General features: G+C 37.9%; 1 protein-coding gene across 1 annotated transcript; it reads left to right on the top strand.

Moving 5' to 3' along the window:
• The first annotated feature begins 3,261 nt into the window (after positions 1-3,261).
• xcr1a.1 (chemokine (C motif) receptor 1a, duplicate 1) lies at positions 3,262-6,176 on the top strand. The gene is made up of 2 exons (XM_026159099.1): positions 3,262-3,358; positions 3,457-6,176. Exon 2 carries the CDS (start codon positions 3,480-3,482, stop codon positions 4,503-4,505), a length of 1,026 nt encoding a protein of 341 aa, XP_026014884.1. The 5' UTR covers positions 3,262-3,358; positions 3,457-3,479; the 3' UTR covers positions 4,506-6,176.
• Positions 6,177-16,786: the final 10,610 nt, after the last annotated feature.

Here is a 16,786-nt window from a genome sequence, read left to right on the forward strand (position 1 = left end):
GTTGTGTACTGTATTTATTCTTATTGTATTCTAATTTTTGCCTCATAACTTTTGCACTGTCCACTTCCTGCTGTGACAAAACAAATTTCCCACGTGTGGGACTAATAAAGGTTATCTTATCTTATCTTATCTTATCTTATCTTAAAACAAAAAACAAACAAAAAAACCCTGAAGATTCTGGTTTGTCTCCCTATTTATGGCTGTGAATGCAAAATTTGGATTTTCTGTTCTTTGAGAAGCCAGAGAACTTGCTTTAATTTTACTACTTTCAAGAAGTGCCTGAACATTGAAGTGAAAGTTTAGTGAGTATCAATTCTCATTTCTAAAAGTGTCGTTTTGTCACAGTTCGCGAGGCGAGCCGTATGGATTTATTAAAGGACCCAAGATGCGGCACAACTGAGGTGAGGAAGCTTTATTTAAGGGACGTGGTAAAACAACAAAGGCGGGGGTGGCAAAAACAGAACTGAGTTAAACCTAAACTGGTAAAACTAAAACTTAAACAACAAAACCTGAACACGAGAATGCACCGTTTAAGCACCGGCACCGTTTCAAAAGAACCGGTTTGGTACTGGTATCGGATAAAACCTAAACGATACCCATCCCTATTTGAACCTCCTCAATCAATCAAAGCTTTATTCGACACAAGCAGGTTGCCCTGCAGTGAAATGGGACCCCCCCCCCCCCCCGACCTTACACATATAAGATAAGATAAGATAGAACTTTATTAATCCCTCGGGTGGGTTCCTCTGGGAAATTCGACTTCCAAAAAGCACAGCAACGACCGAAGTTACAGTTACAATATAGCACATATATATAGCACAAACATTACATGGGGACACAGGTCGGAGATTGGTAGAATCAGAGAAAAAACATTGAAATGTACACTACAATGGGGAAAGTACAAGAGGAAAAAAAGAGACCCCTACTCATGCTGTGCTTCCATGGTAGGACAGCATGAGAACAGGAAACAAAAAAACTCCTCTGCACAAAAAAGCACATAAATGTCCACAGCACAACATTGTGAAGACATGACAAGCCACAGGGGTGGGTGGGGGGTGAGGAGTAATCCGAAGCGAACACAGCAGCCGCCCTGCACAGCGCTACCATTCCAGCGCGGCACACAGACCCGCCGTGTTCCCTCGCAGGAAACAAGCATCGAAGGTGTTGGAAAGGGAGGGGGGATGAGTGAGTGCCTATCAGTGTAAGTGTATGTGTGTGCGCGTGTCCATAGTTCAGCTGAGACAGTGTCCTTCGGCCTATCAGGCTAAGTAAACAGTCCTCCAGCCAATCCAGGTGTCCTTGCATGGGATGGGAAGAATAGCCGTAACACAGTCGTTATCAGGGAGTGATTGTTCGGCTCCAGCCTTGGGCCTGCAGCTGGCGCCGTGATGGGGATCCGCAATGTTCATGTTGATTTTGTTAATTTCCATGCGAGCAGCCCAGGGGAATTTTCAGGCTGCTCTTTAACACTCCGACGCTGGTCTCTCAATCTCCCGTTGGAGAGTCGCGAGCCTCCCCATGATGGTATCAAACTTCTGTTCCATGCTGTTGTCATTCTTTTGATTCTGAGACCTCACAACTGCAGTGATCCGTTCCGCGATGTATTCCAACTGTCGCTCAAGGGTCTCATTTTGAGCAGGCCTCTCTCTGATGTATCCCCCCCATGCGCTCAATGGTGTTGTTTTGAGCCTTCACAGCAGCTGTAAGCGTCTCCAAGGTGTTGACCATATTACGTTCGTTGTGAGAGGTTGCGCCTCGTTCCATTGCGATTCCAGCGGGCAGCCTTGGAGCAATCAGAATTATTATCTGCAAGCCAAGAAAAATGCCCAGCAGATTCATTTTTCCAAGTTGAAAAGTATGGCTTTACCATACTGGTCCACTTGATTGATGTTTATTATTATTTATTTAAAAAATATTTATTTATTCCTTCATTCATTCTTAACTTTTAAGTTATTATAACTGGAACAGACATGACTGGGGGATAGGAAAGGAAAAGACATAGACAATTGACATCTTTTCTCAGGGAAGGTTTTGGAAAAGTTTAGCGAGGCAATGCTAAATGAACCACATCTACGTATATTCCAGGTGCTGAACTACACTGCCTGCAGTTCAGGTCCTTCACCAAACATCTGACCAATCATGACACAAAAACAACCCAGAATTGTTAAGCAGCTAGAATCTTATATCAGAAAAGAATGGGACAACATTCCTCTCATAAAAGTCCAGAAATTAGTCTCCATAGTGTTCACTTATTTACTGACTGCTGTTACAAGAAGGGGTGCTACAGAGTGATAAACATGGTCCTATCCCAACTTTTTGTTAAATGTATTGCTGCCATCAAATTCAAAGGGACCTTTTTTTCTTCTTAGAACCGTACATTTTCTCAGTCTGAAACCTTTGATATAGAATAGAATAGAATAGAATAGAATAGAAAACTTTATTTGTCAATTTCTTCAAATGTACTTCCATACAAAGGAATTGAAATTACGTTTCACACTGTCCCATGCGTAGACATTGACAACAATAAAGTGCAGATGCACAACAAAAAACAGCCCTAACAATAAGGTAATATTAAATAGGTAACAGGATAGACAAAAAAATAAATAAAATAAAGTGTTCCAACAGTGTTTCCTGGTTCCCCTGATTCACTTCAGATATATTTGTGAATGCAAATAACTGCATTCTCTTTTATTGACATTACTGTGGTGGGGCTTGTTTATTTGTTTTATTTATTTGTTTGTTTATTTGTTTGTTTTGTCTTTGCTTTACATTTGCTTCATATGTTGTTTGTTTAATTTAAGGCTAAAAGAAAATTAAATCAATGAGAGGTCAAATCTGAGGTGGTAGGGACTAATAGGTGTATACGTCTGCCTACTCCTTTTCAAACAAAAGAATGATATTTTGTAATGATTGTGAACGCACATGTTTGAAATAAAAATGAACTGAACATTTCAGTTCCAACTTCTTTAGAATTGGGGTTGTAAAATCTAAAAAACAAATGTATCCTGGAGTTGTGTATTTCCTTGTTTTACCTAATGATATATTCTGGGGGAAAATAGACACAGAAGAAACAATTGCAGAATTTTGAGCTCCATCGTTATAAAGTCAGCAAATTTCATTTCACAAATATGTGGATCATGCTACAACCAAAAAAGCACACAGGTCACTTATTTACTATATGAGAAAAAAAAAAAAGTAAACGCAAAATAAAAAATAAAAAAAACTATATGCGAAAACAGGTGTGGCCACAAAAACAGAAGCAGAAACTGAAAATGTCACGAGTTTATAAATGATTCTCTTTTTAAGCTGCCACAGAAGGTGTCTCATCTGGGAAGCTATTGATTTCATCAAGCAGAAGGTACTTTATTTCAAATCTTTTCCATGCTGTTTTTTACTCATGAAGAAAAATCTATTGTAACATGTCACTAAAGTCATCTACTTATTTTTATTTTGTAGGTAGTGGTCTGACAGAAAAGAATATGTCAACTAATTCCAGCCAAGATCCATTAAACAGCACTTATGACTATTACTACGAGGATGAAATTTGTGATAAGAGTGGAGTGGTGACATTTGGATCCTTTGCCATTCCGATTTTCTTCTCTGTTGTGATCACACTGAGCCTGACAGGAAACATTCTTGTCCTCATAATCCTGGCTTTGTATGAAAAACTTAAATCTCTGACCAACATTTTCATCCTCAACTTGGCCATCTCTGACCTCGTCTTCACCGTCGGTCTTCCTTTCTGGGCCATTTACCACGTCAAGGGATGGGTGTTTTCTGAAATTCTCTGCAAAGTTGTGACTTTTATCTTCTTCACTGGGTTTTACAGCAGCATTCTCTTCCTGACCATCATGACCATCTACAGATACCTGGCTGTGGTCCATCCTCTGTCTGATCTCAGCACACCGAAACACTCCACCGGGGTGTTTCTGTCTGTCCTGATTTGGATAATCAGCACTGGAGCAGCCATGCCCTCCCTCCTCTTCAGCTCGATCACCAAGGTCCACCACAAAGATAAAGAGTCACAGGGCTGTGAATATAATCATCCCATGTGGGAAACTGTTGGTGTCATCCAACAGAATGGTTTCTTCCTAGTTGCTTTTGTAGTCATGGCTTTTTGCTACATTCAAATACTAGAAAGAATCACAAGAACAAGATCTCACACGAAGAACAGAGCAGTCAAGTTGGTATTCTGTATAGTTACTGTGTTCTTCATTGGCTGGGTGCCGTACAATGTTGTAATCTTTTTGAGGGCCTTGCCTGCTCATGTGGTCCCATCACTAATTGAATGTAAAGCAAGCACCCAGCTTGACTATGCATTTTACGTGTGCAGGCTCATTGCTTTCTCCCACTGTTGCCTCAACCCCGTTTTTTATGCATTTGTTGGTGTGAAGTTTAGGAGTCATTTAAAGTTAATGCTACATCGATTCATCCGACGACAAAGTCCAGTCGAGGAACAACAGGTTAGAATGCAAAACTTAGTCTCACATGGATCAATGTACTAGCTGCCCAGTTCATTTTCTTGCATTCACTGTAATATAACTGATTATATAATTATAAGTCCAGTGTGCATTTCACAAAATTCATTGAATCTACAGAAGAGAGGAACTTTGTTTTATACAGCACGGCACATAGCAAGCTGTACTTGTGTGTCCATCTGTGTTAACATTTCGTAACATTTCATTATAGCATACAGTACTTGGATAGTTACCTAAATGTGTTTTTTTTTTAATGTAAAATAAATTTAGTCAAACAGATGTTGCATTTAATACTCCAATACTGAATGCATGCAATAACTCTTTGTATAGAACAAGCTAATGCAGTTGATTAGTTTAAAACCCTTGTGCTGTAATGTTGGCAAAAATCCTTGTATATAATAATAGTAAAGTGATCAGCAGGTAAATATCAGCAGGTATTTTACATGCAAATTTGTGCATAATTACAATAATCATTATGTCAGAAAATCATGTCATATAGAAACTACAGACAAAGTCAGTCGATTCGTGTTTTAAGGGGTTTTTATGCAATTAATACAAATACCAGTGACCATTTTAATTAACCACGCTGTTTTTCTTTCTTTACACGTCTCTATCAAACAGTAGAGTCGTGCGATATTATTTTGGGGCGATAATTTGAGGAAGCCAAGCAAGACCTACACGTATGTTGTTATCTAACTGATGCACTGTCACACAGTGTGCTCCCTCTCATAGTGAATAAAAAAAAGAAAGATTTCTAACACAGTCAGGGAATTTTTACATTTCTAACATTAAGGACCTCTGAGTTACATGTATTAAATCACAAACTCAGTTTTAATTATCTGATATACAAAAGTCCTGTTCATGTTTCATTATCATTCAAAACTAAATCAGCTGTTTAGTCCCAACACAACAGACTGAAAACAGCACAGATCTTGCAGAGGCTCCAAACAACCACAGTCTAAACAGCTATCATATGATTGCTTCTCTGCTGTGCTCTATTCCTGTGTAGTAACAACCACATAAAAACTGTTACTTCTGACACATGTAGCTAAATCCTGCAAGGCATCTTCAGTGTTTACTCTCCTTTTCAATGCTACAGTATGAAAAATGCACACATATATGCATGAGAAAAATTGTATCTGTATAATAAGATCTGAGTATAATCCCATATTCTAGGATTAGTTTTTCACTTGGCTTCTTCAAAACCTAACCCCCGACTACTACACTGCTATCAAATGGTTTCATTTCACTTCACTTCATATATTCATTTCACTATATTAACAATAGCAAATAGTTTTCTGTGTGGGATTTTTAGGGTTTTTTTGTGTTTGTTTGTTTATTTTTTATTTAGCACCTCTAGTGTTTTAGTGGTTAACACCTTTGCTTAGCAGCCATAAAAATTCAGATTCACAAATCCCTCTGGGACTGTGTCAAGAAAGCTTCTGGTGTAAAACTCTGCCAAATCAAACAAATGGACCTACCAGCTGTGGTGACCACCTGGGGCAAAGGAGCAAATAAAAGCTGTTGTACATAGTTGTTAGTTAGCTGTTGTTGTTTTTTTTTTTTGTTGTTGTTGTTTTTTAATAATAATAATACTTTTGTCAAAGAGTTGATCAGCTGAACATTTGGACAGTTCTGTGTGTATTAAGTATTAACAGCCAAAGTATATTTTTTGTTAATTTTTTTAATGTGTATCTATTAAAGACAAACAAAATGCATGTTTGTGAGACTCTTCTTTCTACTTGACAGATAAAACTTTAGTTATGTCACATAAACTTCTATAGATTGTCATGAACTAGCTGTGTGCAGGCAGGAGAAGGACCCAAATGCAAAACTCATGGAAACCGTACGTGAACTCAAAAACACACTTTTATTGCTGGGAAAAAGGCAAAATGCTACAAAAACTAAACTGGGAAAATACTAATGGTAAGAAAACAGGGAGTGTCACACAGCTAAGAGGGAGGACGCGCCACGGAACTGAGGGAGATGCGGATATAAATACACAGAAAGATAACGAGGGAGTGAGAACGCACGACGAAAACAGCTGACACTAGTAACCATAACAAGACCGGGGAAACCAGACTGAACAGAATGAACATGAAAACACGGGACCTTCACAATAAAACAGGAAACATGATGCGGGAGTGGAGAAGAGGCTGATGAGAGGGAGAGAGCGAGGGAAACATGGATGGAATAAAACAAGGAGGGGGAACAGGGCACAAGGACTTACACTTCTATATAAACACAGACACACAGAGGGCAGCAACACAGGGGGAAATCTAATAAACAAAATCTAAACAGAATAACCTAGACTCTAAAGAATTAACCTTTAGAACAACGAGTGGACTTAAACATAATATAAAATTACAAGAAACACAGCAAAACTCAAACACTGGGTCAAAATACCCAGGACCATGACATAGATATTTAAATAACAAGACATGGACTGAATGTCAGATTAAAATATATTTTTTTAAATAACCTATTAAATAGTACTCCATAATATGCAGTGTGATGTAATGTGTGATTCGTTAATTTGCAGGTTGTGGATCTTCAGGTGGGAAGATGCATCACATTAGAACATTCAGATTGCAAATCTGAACTTGCAAAGAAACTGGACTGTCCATTAATGACTGTTATAGAGCCGAATCAATATCAAGATCAAAACAAGTCACAGTCATGCTTTCAAAACAAAAAAATGAATATTTTTTTGCTATGGCCCTGTGCTCAAGTTTTACTGCAAAATAAAGAGCAACACTACGTTTACATGTATTGTAATAGAAAACACTGTTATATTGCTAAAAACAATGTTTGGGGTATTTTTACCACACAGTATTTTATATCATCTACGAAGGGTTCCTATGGATTAACTTTAAACAGATGGATTTTTTTTACTTTATGTATCTTATTTTCTAATCTCTAATTATTTATACACTGAATGTTCAATTTTATTTATACAGTGTCAAATCACAAAAACAGTTGTCTTAATGCGATTTATATCGTAGGTAGAGCCTACAATAATACAATGGCCTTAAACACCATAAAAAATTTAAAGATCATTTTCCAATTCTGTTAATGTAATAGCCTTGTATTTTACTTGCGTAATTAACCTAAAAATTGTTGGTTTGCCCATCATGTAAACTAAGGATTATTAGCAATGTGGCTTATATGATGATCATTCATTGAACGCTTCATTTAAGTAAATCTAAAAAGGCAGTACAAATCCTGAAGTCTTGAATTTTCTCGTGTTTCTTACTAATGCCTCTCAAACTGTGTTATCTTTGACATTTTCAAAATGTTAATTAATTAATTAAAAGATATAAAACAGGGGTTGAGTAGTATGTCTCACCGTATCCATGGCAACATTATACCTCTTTGTTTTTTGTACGTGACATCGAAATATACCGAAGCAAAAATAAAACCAAAGCCACAAATATTCAGTGTTCAGCTTTGGGTGTATTAAGTTAAAACAGACATTGGTTATGCATTCTTTTTTATCAAACACTTTGTGTTCTAAACAGAATAGAAAAAAAGATAGATCACTGATTTTCATGTCTAGTTGGTGGAATTAATATCAACTGTCAGCTGGTTTTCCTACTTTTGCTGATGTGGCCTCCATCTTATTTTTTGGATTTGAGGTTGTTTGTTAGTTTTTCCAATGCTTGACTTGCATTATAAAGTCAAAACTGTGCAAAACTCTCCAGAAACCCCTCATTTCTTTATATTTTATTTCAAGGAGCCAGACTTTGTCTTTTTTGTCTGTTAAGCCACTTAACTCTGACCTATGAGTCTTCCAAGCATAAAAACAGCACCTCTGGGGGTAAATCAGCACTTTATCTACACATAACAAACAACTCAACAAGGAAGCTGGACTGGAAATCAGTGGCGACAGCTCGTATGCAGCGAAGAATGATTGGCAACGGCTTCATTTTTTAGCATAACAATGAACCTGAGGCACTAGACTACGACAGATACTGTCAAATCTGTCTTACTCATAGAAATACCACATGATGTGGCCCATTTCATCAGTGCCATAACAAAGTCTTTGTCTGAATTGGAAACATCTAAATAAAAGTGCTCTATGTCTATATGTTCAAATAATTGCACTTTAACAGCCATTAAAGCAATTTAACATTAAGCAATACTTAAAAGTGTTTTAGCTCATTCACAAGCCATGACTCCTGACATTGCAGCTGCACCATCCTCCTCTTTAGAGCTACAGCACTTTACTCTCTTTTTTCCAAAGTGGCTGCCACCTCTCCTCTCTCTGGATCTGTCGCCTCTTCCTCTTCCCTCTCTGGTGTTGCTGCCCTCTGCTGTCCATTCATGCTGAAAGATTCTGGCATGAGTTTGATTTCCAGTTCTTTCATGCAAAACTCAGGTTTCCATCTGTCTTTAAACTCTTTGGTAATTTGAGAGATGTGTTGTTTAAAAGCTATCAAGTAAAAAGTCTTCCCATGTGAGTAAGATGTTAAAATAATTTAGAAAAGAAATTGAAAGCATATTCAGAGATTCATTGTGGATCAAAACATTCGTGGTTATCAATAGTTAAAGCATTTATGCTATTTTTCTCTTGCCATGTTCTTTCAAGGCCAAAGAAGTAGGAAGTCTTTTTTCTCTGTGTGTTCAATTCATTGAAGAAGTTATTTAATTCACCTGGAAGATTTTTTGGTTGTTTTCTTGTGTCTCTCAGTTCTTTTATCCTCTCTTCGACAGCAGGTCATTTGGATGAGAGACAAAACATTTCTCCAACTGAAAACACAACGTCCAGATGAACTGGATCAACTTATGGGATTTTGTTTTTTACCTGGATGATTGAGCGTGCATTGTTATTCTCTCTTTGTTTTTGACATCTTCTCTGTTGTATAGTAAGGTATAGTCTCTAAAAAAGCAGAAGATTTTTTTGTCTTTTTTGATTTTTTTTTATTGCTATAGATTTATAAATATTGGGATTGAAAGAAACATGAAGCATGTAGTGGACATCAGGTCTTGTTTGATCACAGAATGATGTAATGTAGGATTGTTTCCATTTGTGTCTGCATTTCTGGTAAAAAAAAAAATAAAAAAATAACATAAAAATATTTTATTTAATTAAAATAGGTGAAGGAAAGCAACTGAACAAACATGTTTACTTAATTTTAAAACATAATTTTATCAAACAACTTCTCATAGCTTTTAAAAAACAAAAACAAACACCCTCCATCCAGCACACCTAATATAATGGTCACCTAAACCTGGGTTGTTAGGTCATGCCATCCACAGCACTAACAATGGTCATGGCTGGTATGACCAAGGTTGGGTGAGGATTTTAATCAGAACTGTGGAAGTGTCGTCATACTTAGTGCTGTCAGGAGGTGACGTGGAGGAGTGACACGTCATTCGTGCAAGAAGGTGAAAGGTCAGAGGAGCTGAAGCAGGGCCGTGGCAAAATGACGGCACCCAGTGTCCATTATGGTTAAAAATTAATGCGTAAGCTAGGACTCTGAAGTTGTGGGATTTGGTTTCTCAACTGCCACCGGCCTGTGAAGGGACTCTTTCCACGGTCTCAGCAGAATGAGGCAGTCTTATTACATTTTCTTTAAGAGCTTTTTTATTTCTTTCTTTTCCTCATTAGAGACACCAACAGCAAAAGAACAAAGGATATTTAATTAGATCAATGGAGTCTTCTGTTGATATAAACACAGATGTCATATTCTTGTTATTTTTGATGCTGTTTTATATAATTGCTAAAATCTGTATCAAAACAACTCAAAATTTTAATCACCCAATTCCACAACAGGTTTGATTAACATCAAGGACCCAGGACGCTTTGTGACACTTTTACTACATCACATTCTTCTTCAAAATGCATTTATGGAAAAAGACTAATTTAAAATTGTTAATGAAACGTTTTGTAATCATGAGATGAGTTAGTTCAAGTTGTGATATCTAGATAATCATAATTAGGTATGTGGATATAACTGCATAAAAAACAGTCACTATGATCAAGAAATAAATGAATATACTTATTACACATGCCCTGGGGTTCTTGATCAAGTTATGTGGCTGCCTCTGGTTTGCGTGCTCTGACTTTTTTTTTTTTTCTAAACCCCGGTTGTCTGTTTTCTGTTTGATGTAATCAGAGGACCAGCTGTTTTAGATGTGGGAGCATTGGCCTATTTTCAGGTTTCATAAAGCTATATATGTCATGAATCGCTGTGCGGCAGGCGGGAGTTGGACCCAAAATGCAGGACTCACAGACTCGAGGGAATGAACTCAAAACACAGCTTTATTTGCCGGTAGAACCAACATACAAACTAAACTAAACTGGGAAGCCACAAACTAAGAACTCACAGCGAGACACAGGGGATCCACACCACAGCATTGGGGTACGAACGTCACGACCGAACAGAGGGAGACGCAGACAGAAATACACAGAGGGTTAACAAGGAAAGTGGGAACACACGGGGAACACAGGTGACACTGATAATCATAACGAGACAGGGCGGGGTGAACTGAACATGACATGTACGGGCGTGAGAGTCACAAAGTAAACAGGAAGTGCACAGAGGTTCAGACAGGAGGAGAGAGAGCACGGGGAAAACACAGACATAACGGGCTGGGGAAACATGGAATAAAACATAAGGAGAGACGAGGGCTCACAGATACACAGAGGGGCACACAGGGGGTAAAAGCCATGAAGGGAAAACACTTAGGGAACACCACAACAGGGCAACTCAGAAAACATGGCCTAAATAAGGAACAAAATACAAACATACAAGAAAACTAAGAACACTGGGCCAACATGGCCCAGGACCATGACAATATAACCTATAAACCTATTACTTTGCAATAAATAAATGAAAACATAAACTCAGTCTCAGTATCGTCCATCCATCCATTCGCTTCCGCTTATCCTTTTCAGGGTCGCTGGAGCCTATCCCAGCTGTCATAGGGCGAGAGGCGGGGTACACCCTAATTTACATTTGTTTTACCCTTTTCTGTGTATATTTCCAGATTATGTGGAATACATACAGCCTTTCCAACACCAAAGCAGTTTACATGTAATTGTTTCTCAACACAATGTTCTTATATTTTTAGATGACTTTGGGAAAACTTACAACAGACAAATTAGAAAAGATTTTAAATTTTAAGGAACTTTGCTGCCAGCTTCCTGTTGCAAAACCAGTTGTTTGTTTCCATTTCTTTGGCAAAAACGCCAAAGATAAAAAGCTCCAAACGTTTTTTTTTTGTCAGAGTTTTGATCTTTGCAGCTTTTTGTCTCCTCCTCCCTGCTGTATGTAATTAGGTAACTAATTACATATTCTTAAAATAAAGGAGAAAAAGAAGAAGATAAAAAGCATAATTTTGGCTCTATGATCACAAAGTTGGCAAGTATTATTTCACAGATATGCAGATAATGCTACAACCAAAGAACCACAGGCCACCTGTTTACCATGTGAACAACACAGGTGTGGCAACAAAAACATAACTCGTAACTGAAAATGTGATGACTTTATAAGCTTTTTAAGCTTTAAGTTACAGTCTCATCCAGCAGCCTATCCATTTCATCTAGTAGGAGGTACATTCATGTTTCATCTCTACAGTAACGTTTTGTACTCATAAACAGAAATCTGTTGTAACATGTCACTTAAACAAACACTTGTGTTTATTTTCTAGGTTCCTGTGTGACAGAAATGGCAAAACCAGTCAATTTCAGCTATGATCCATCTAACTTCAGCTATTACGATTACCATGAGGATGAAATCTGTAATATGAGTGAAGTGATGAATTTTGGATCCATTGCCATTCCGATTTTCTTCTCTGTTGTGATCACACTGAGCCTGACAGGAAACATTCTTGTCCTCATAATCCTGGCTTTGTATGAAAAACTTAAATCTCTGACCAACATTTTCATCCTCAACTTGGCCGTCTCTTACCTCGTCTTCACCATCGGTCTTCCCTTCTGGGCCATTTACCACGTCAAGGGATGGGTGTTTTCTGAAATTCTCTGCAAAGTTGTGACTTTTATCTTCTTCACTGGGTTTTACAGCAGCATTCTCTTCCTGAAAAGAGCTCCCAAGCAGACAAAAAACAAACTAAAAACCAGCAATAAATAACTTAAACATAAACAATTACAAAGAAAGAACAATACAGTACCCACATCTGAACCAAAGAGTAAAACAGTGAAATGTGGATTATTAAATATTAGGTCTCTCTCCTCCAAGTCTCTGTTAGTACATGACTTAATAATTGATCAACAAATTGATTTACTCTGCCTTACAGAAACCTGGTTGCAGCAGGATGATTATGTTAGTTTAAATGAATCAACACCCCCGAGTCATTCTAACTACCAGAAATCACGAAGCACAGGCTGAGAGGGCGGTGTGGCAGCAATTTTTCACACCAGCCTATTAATTAACGAAAGACCCAGACAGACTTTTAATTCATTTGAAAGCCTGATGCTTAGCCTCGTCCACCCCAGCTGTGAAACTCAGAAACCAGTCTTACTTGTTATCATCTGTCGTCCACCTGGGCCTTACACAGAGTTTCTCTCTGATTTCTCAGACTTTATATCTGATTTAGTTCTGAGCTCAGATAAAATAATTATTGTGGGTGATTTTAACATCCATGTAGATGCTAAGAATGACAGCCTCAACATGGCATTTAATTTGTTATTAGACTCAATTGGCTTCTCTCAAAATGTAAAAGAACCCACCCACCACTTTAATCACACTCTAGACCTTGTTTTAACATATGGCATAGAAACTGAACATTTAACAGTGTTTCCTGAAAACCCTCTCCTGTCTGATCATTTCCTGATAACATTTACATTTACAATAATTGATTACACAGCGGTGGAGAGACTTTATCAAAGTAGATGTCTTTCTGAAAGCGCTGTAACTAAGTTTAAGAATATAATCCACCCACTGTTATCATCTTCAATGCCCTGTACCAACATAGAGCAGAGCAGCTATCTGAACGCTGCTCCAACAGAGGTCGATTATCTTGTTAATAATTTCACCTCCTCACTACGTACGACTCTGGATACTGTAGCTCCTGTGAAAACTAAGGTCTCTAATCAGAAGTACCTGACTCCGTGGTATAATTCTCAAACACATACCCTAAAGCAGATGACTCGTAAGCTGGAGAGGAAATGGCGTGTCACAAATTTAGAGGATCATCATTTAGCCTGGAGAAATAGTTTGCTGCTTTATAAGAAAGCCCTCCGCAAAGCCAGAACATCTTACTATTCATCACTGATTGAAGAAAATAAGAACAACCCCAGGTTTCTCTTCAGCACTGTAGCCAGGCTGAAAAAAGTCAGAGCTCTGTTGAGCCAACCATCCCTTTAACGTTAACTAGTAATGACTTCATGAACTTCTTCACTAATAAAATTCTTATCATTAGAGAAAAAATGACCAGTAATCATCCCACAGATGTAATATTATCTACAGCTACTCTTAGTACCATTGATGTTAAGTTAGACTCTTTTTCTCTAATTGATCTTTCTGAGTTAACTTCAATAATTTCTTCCTCCAAACCATCAACGTGTCTTTTAGACCCCATTCCTACAAAACTGCTCAAAGAAGTCCTGCCATTAATTAATGCTTCAATCTTAAATATGATCAACCTATCTCTAATAATCGGCTATGTACCACAGGCCTTCAAGCTGGCTGTAGTTAAACCTTTACTCAAAAAGCATCTCTAGACCCAGCAGTCTTAGCTAATTATAGGCCAATCTCCAACCAAAATGATCTTCTTATGGCCTCTGACAGTGGACTCATCTCTGTGCTTGTCCTGCTAGACCTCAGTGCAGCGTTCGATACTGTCGACCATAATATCCTATTAGAGCGATTAGAACATGCTGTAGGTATTACAGGTACTGCACTGCAGTGGTTTGTATCATATCTATCTAATAGACTCCAGTTTGTGCATGTAAATGGAGAGTCCTCTTCACACACTGAGGTTAATTATGGAGTTCCACAGGGTTCAGTGCTAGGACCAATTCTGTTTACATTATACATGCTTCCCTTAGGCAGCATCATTAGAAGACATAGCATACATTTACACTGCTATGCAGATGACACCCAGCTCTATCTGTCCATGAAGCCAGATAACACACACCAATTAGTTAAACTGCAGGAATGTCTTAAAGACATAAAGACCTGGATGGCCGCTAACTTTCTGCTTCTTAATTCAGATCAAACTCAGGTTATTGTACTCGGCCCTGAAAATCTTAGAAATATGGTATCTAAGCAGATTCTTACTCTGGATGGCATTACCTTGGCCTCCAGTAACGCTGTGAGGAACCTTGGAGTCATTTTTGACCAGGACATGTCCTTCAATGCACATATTAAACAAATATGTAAGACTGCTTTCTTCCATTTGCACAACATCTCTAAAGTTAGAAATATCCTGTCTCAGAGTGACGCTGAAAAACTAGTTCATGCATTTATTACTTCCAGGCTGGACGACTGTAATTCATTATTATCAGGATGTCCAAAAAACTCCCTGAAAGGTCTTCAGTTAATCCAAAATGCTGCAGCAAGAGTCCTGACAGGGACTAGAAAGAGAGCAGATTTCTCCTGTTTTGGCTTCCCTTCATTGGCTTCCTGTTAAATCCAGAATTGAATTCAAAATCCTGCTCCTCACATACAAGGTCTTAAATAATCAGGCCCCATCTTATCTTAATGACCTTGTAGTACCATATCACTCTATTAGAGCACTTCGCTCTCACACTGCAGGCCTACTTGTTGTTCCTAGAGTATTTAAAAGTAGAATGGGAGGCAGAGCCTTCAGTTTTCAGGTCCCTCTTCTGTGGAACCAGCTTCCAGTTTGGATTCAGGAGACAGACACTATCTCTACTTTCAAGATTAGGCTTAAAACTTTCCTTTTTGCTAAAGCATATAGTTAGGGCTGGACCAGGTGACCCTGAATCCTCCCTTAGTTATGCTGCAATAGATGTAGGCTGCCGGGGATTCCCATGATGCATTGCGTTTTTCCTTTCCAGTCACCTTTCTCACTATAAGTTAATAGTTCTCTCTGCATTGAACACATTTTAATGACCAAATGAGCAGGGTGTTGCCTGCTCATTTGTTTTCTTGCATGTATTGGTTTTTTGTTTTTTCCCAACATGTGCCTTTAGTAAAAATTTCTTACATTAAAAGAAGATGGAAATGGCCTCCCATCTCATTGTACATAGCAACTTGCATTTGAAGTATGCGTGAAGTAAAATAATTTATTTGAAAATAATAAAGCATACCTCAAACATGCATTGTGAAAAATGTCAAAACCTTTTTGTTGTTTTTATTTATAGCCTGTACCACATTTAATGGCAAATGTTGATCCAAACTGCATTAGAAACAGGCTTATTTACAATATAACAAAACAGTTTCAAAATACACAAAAACTAGTTGTATTAACTAATTATTGCTAAAAATAAAAGTCATTTGGTGGTCATTAAAATGTGTTCAGTGTTTGCAAACTGAGGATGATTAATTTCATAAATCGAAAAACTACCAAAAACTCCATATGGGAAGACAAAGCAGCACCACCATATATGCCTAATTTTTCATACAAGAAAATTTGATTTTATCATCGTTTTGGATTGGAGGCAAAGCTGGTGTGGCCATGAGAATCAAACTAGCAGTGATGGGCAAAGAGAGACTTTGTGAAACAACGAAACATTTAAAGCTAAAGTTGTATCCAGGTTTCCCAAATATCTGAAATCAATTTCCACAGTGACACCTACTGGCCAGTTTTGCTGTGTGAAGCAATGACACACACAAGCTAAGTCAAAGTCAAAGTAAACTTTATTGTCATCTCTGCTGTATCCAGTGCAGCATACAGAGAGACGAGATGACGAGCCTCCGGTTACATCAGTGCAAAACAAGCTAGATATAAAAAAAAAGAGAAGAAAATAATAAATATACGCTTAAGAGTTACAATTAGAATTTTCAGTTTACACAGGTGTGGTTTTTAAGCGTTGCATAATTCTAAAGAGGGCTAACCCCCCCCCCCCCCCCCCCCCAAAAAAAAAAACCAACAAAAAAAACCAGGCTTTAAATAATAACGATTGACAGATGTTTTGGAGAAGCACCAAACAATGAGACTGTTAAAGAAAACGAACTGTGACTGTAATGAAAATGTGCATCAGAAATACTATTTTCTCCCGCTATTAGAGGCTGTTTCAGTCGCTTAGTAATTCAGTTGCACAAACACTGCTATATGTTTTGTGATAGAAAAAAAAAACAGTATTTCAGCTGTTAACTCCCGAACTTTGCAATCCTCAAAGAAATGGTTAACTGAAGCTTTCTGGTAGTTTC

This window comes from Astatotilapia calliptera, chromosome 23, assembly GCF_900246225.1.
Source record: "Astatotilapia calliptera chromosome 23, fAstCal1.2, whole genome shotgun sequence".
In the NCBI taxonomy this organism is placed as follows: Eukaryota; Metazoa; Chordata; class Actinopteri; order Cichliformes; family Cichlidae; genus Astatotilapia; species Astatotilapia calliptera.

What these genes read in the sequence shown, in the direction of transcription:
- xcr1a.1 (XM_026159099.1), top strand. Translation starts at nt 3,480, where the DNA reads ATGTCAACTAATTCCAGCCAAGATCCATTAAACAGCACTTATGACTAT.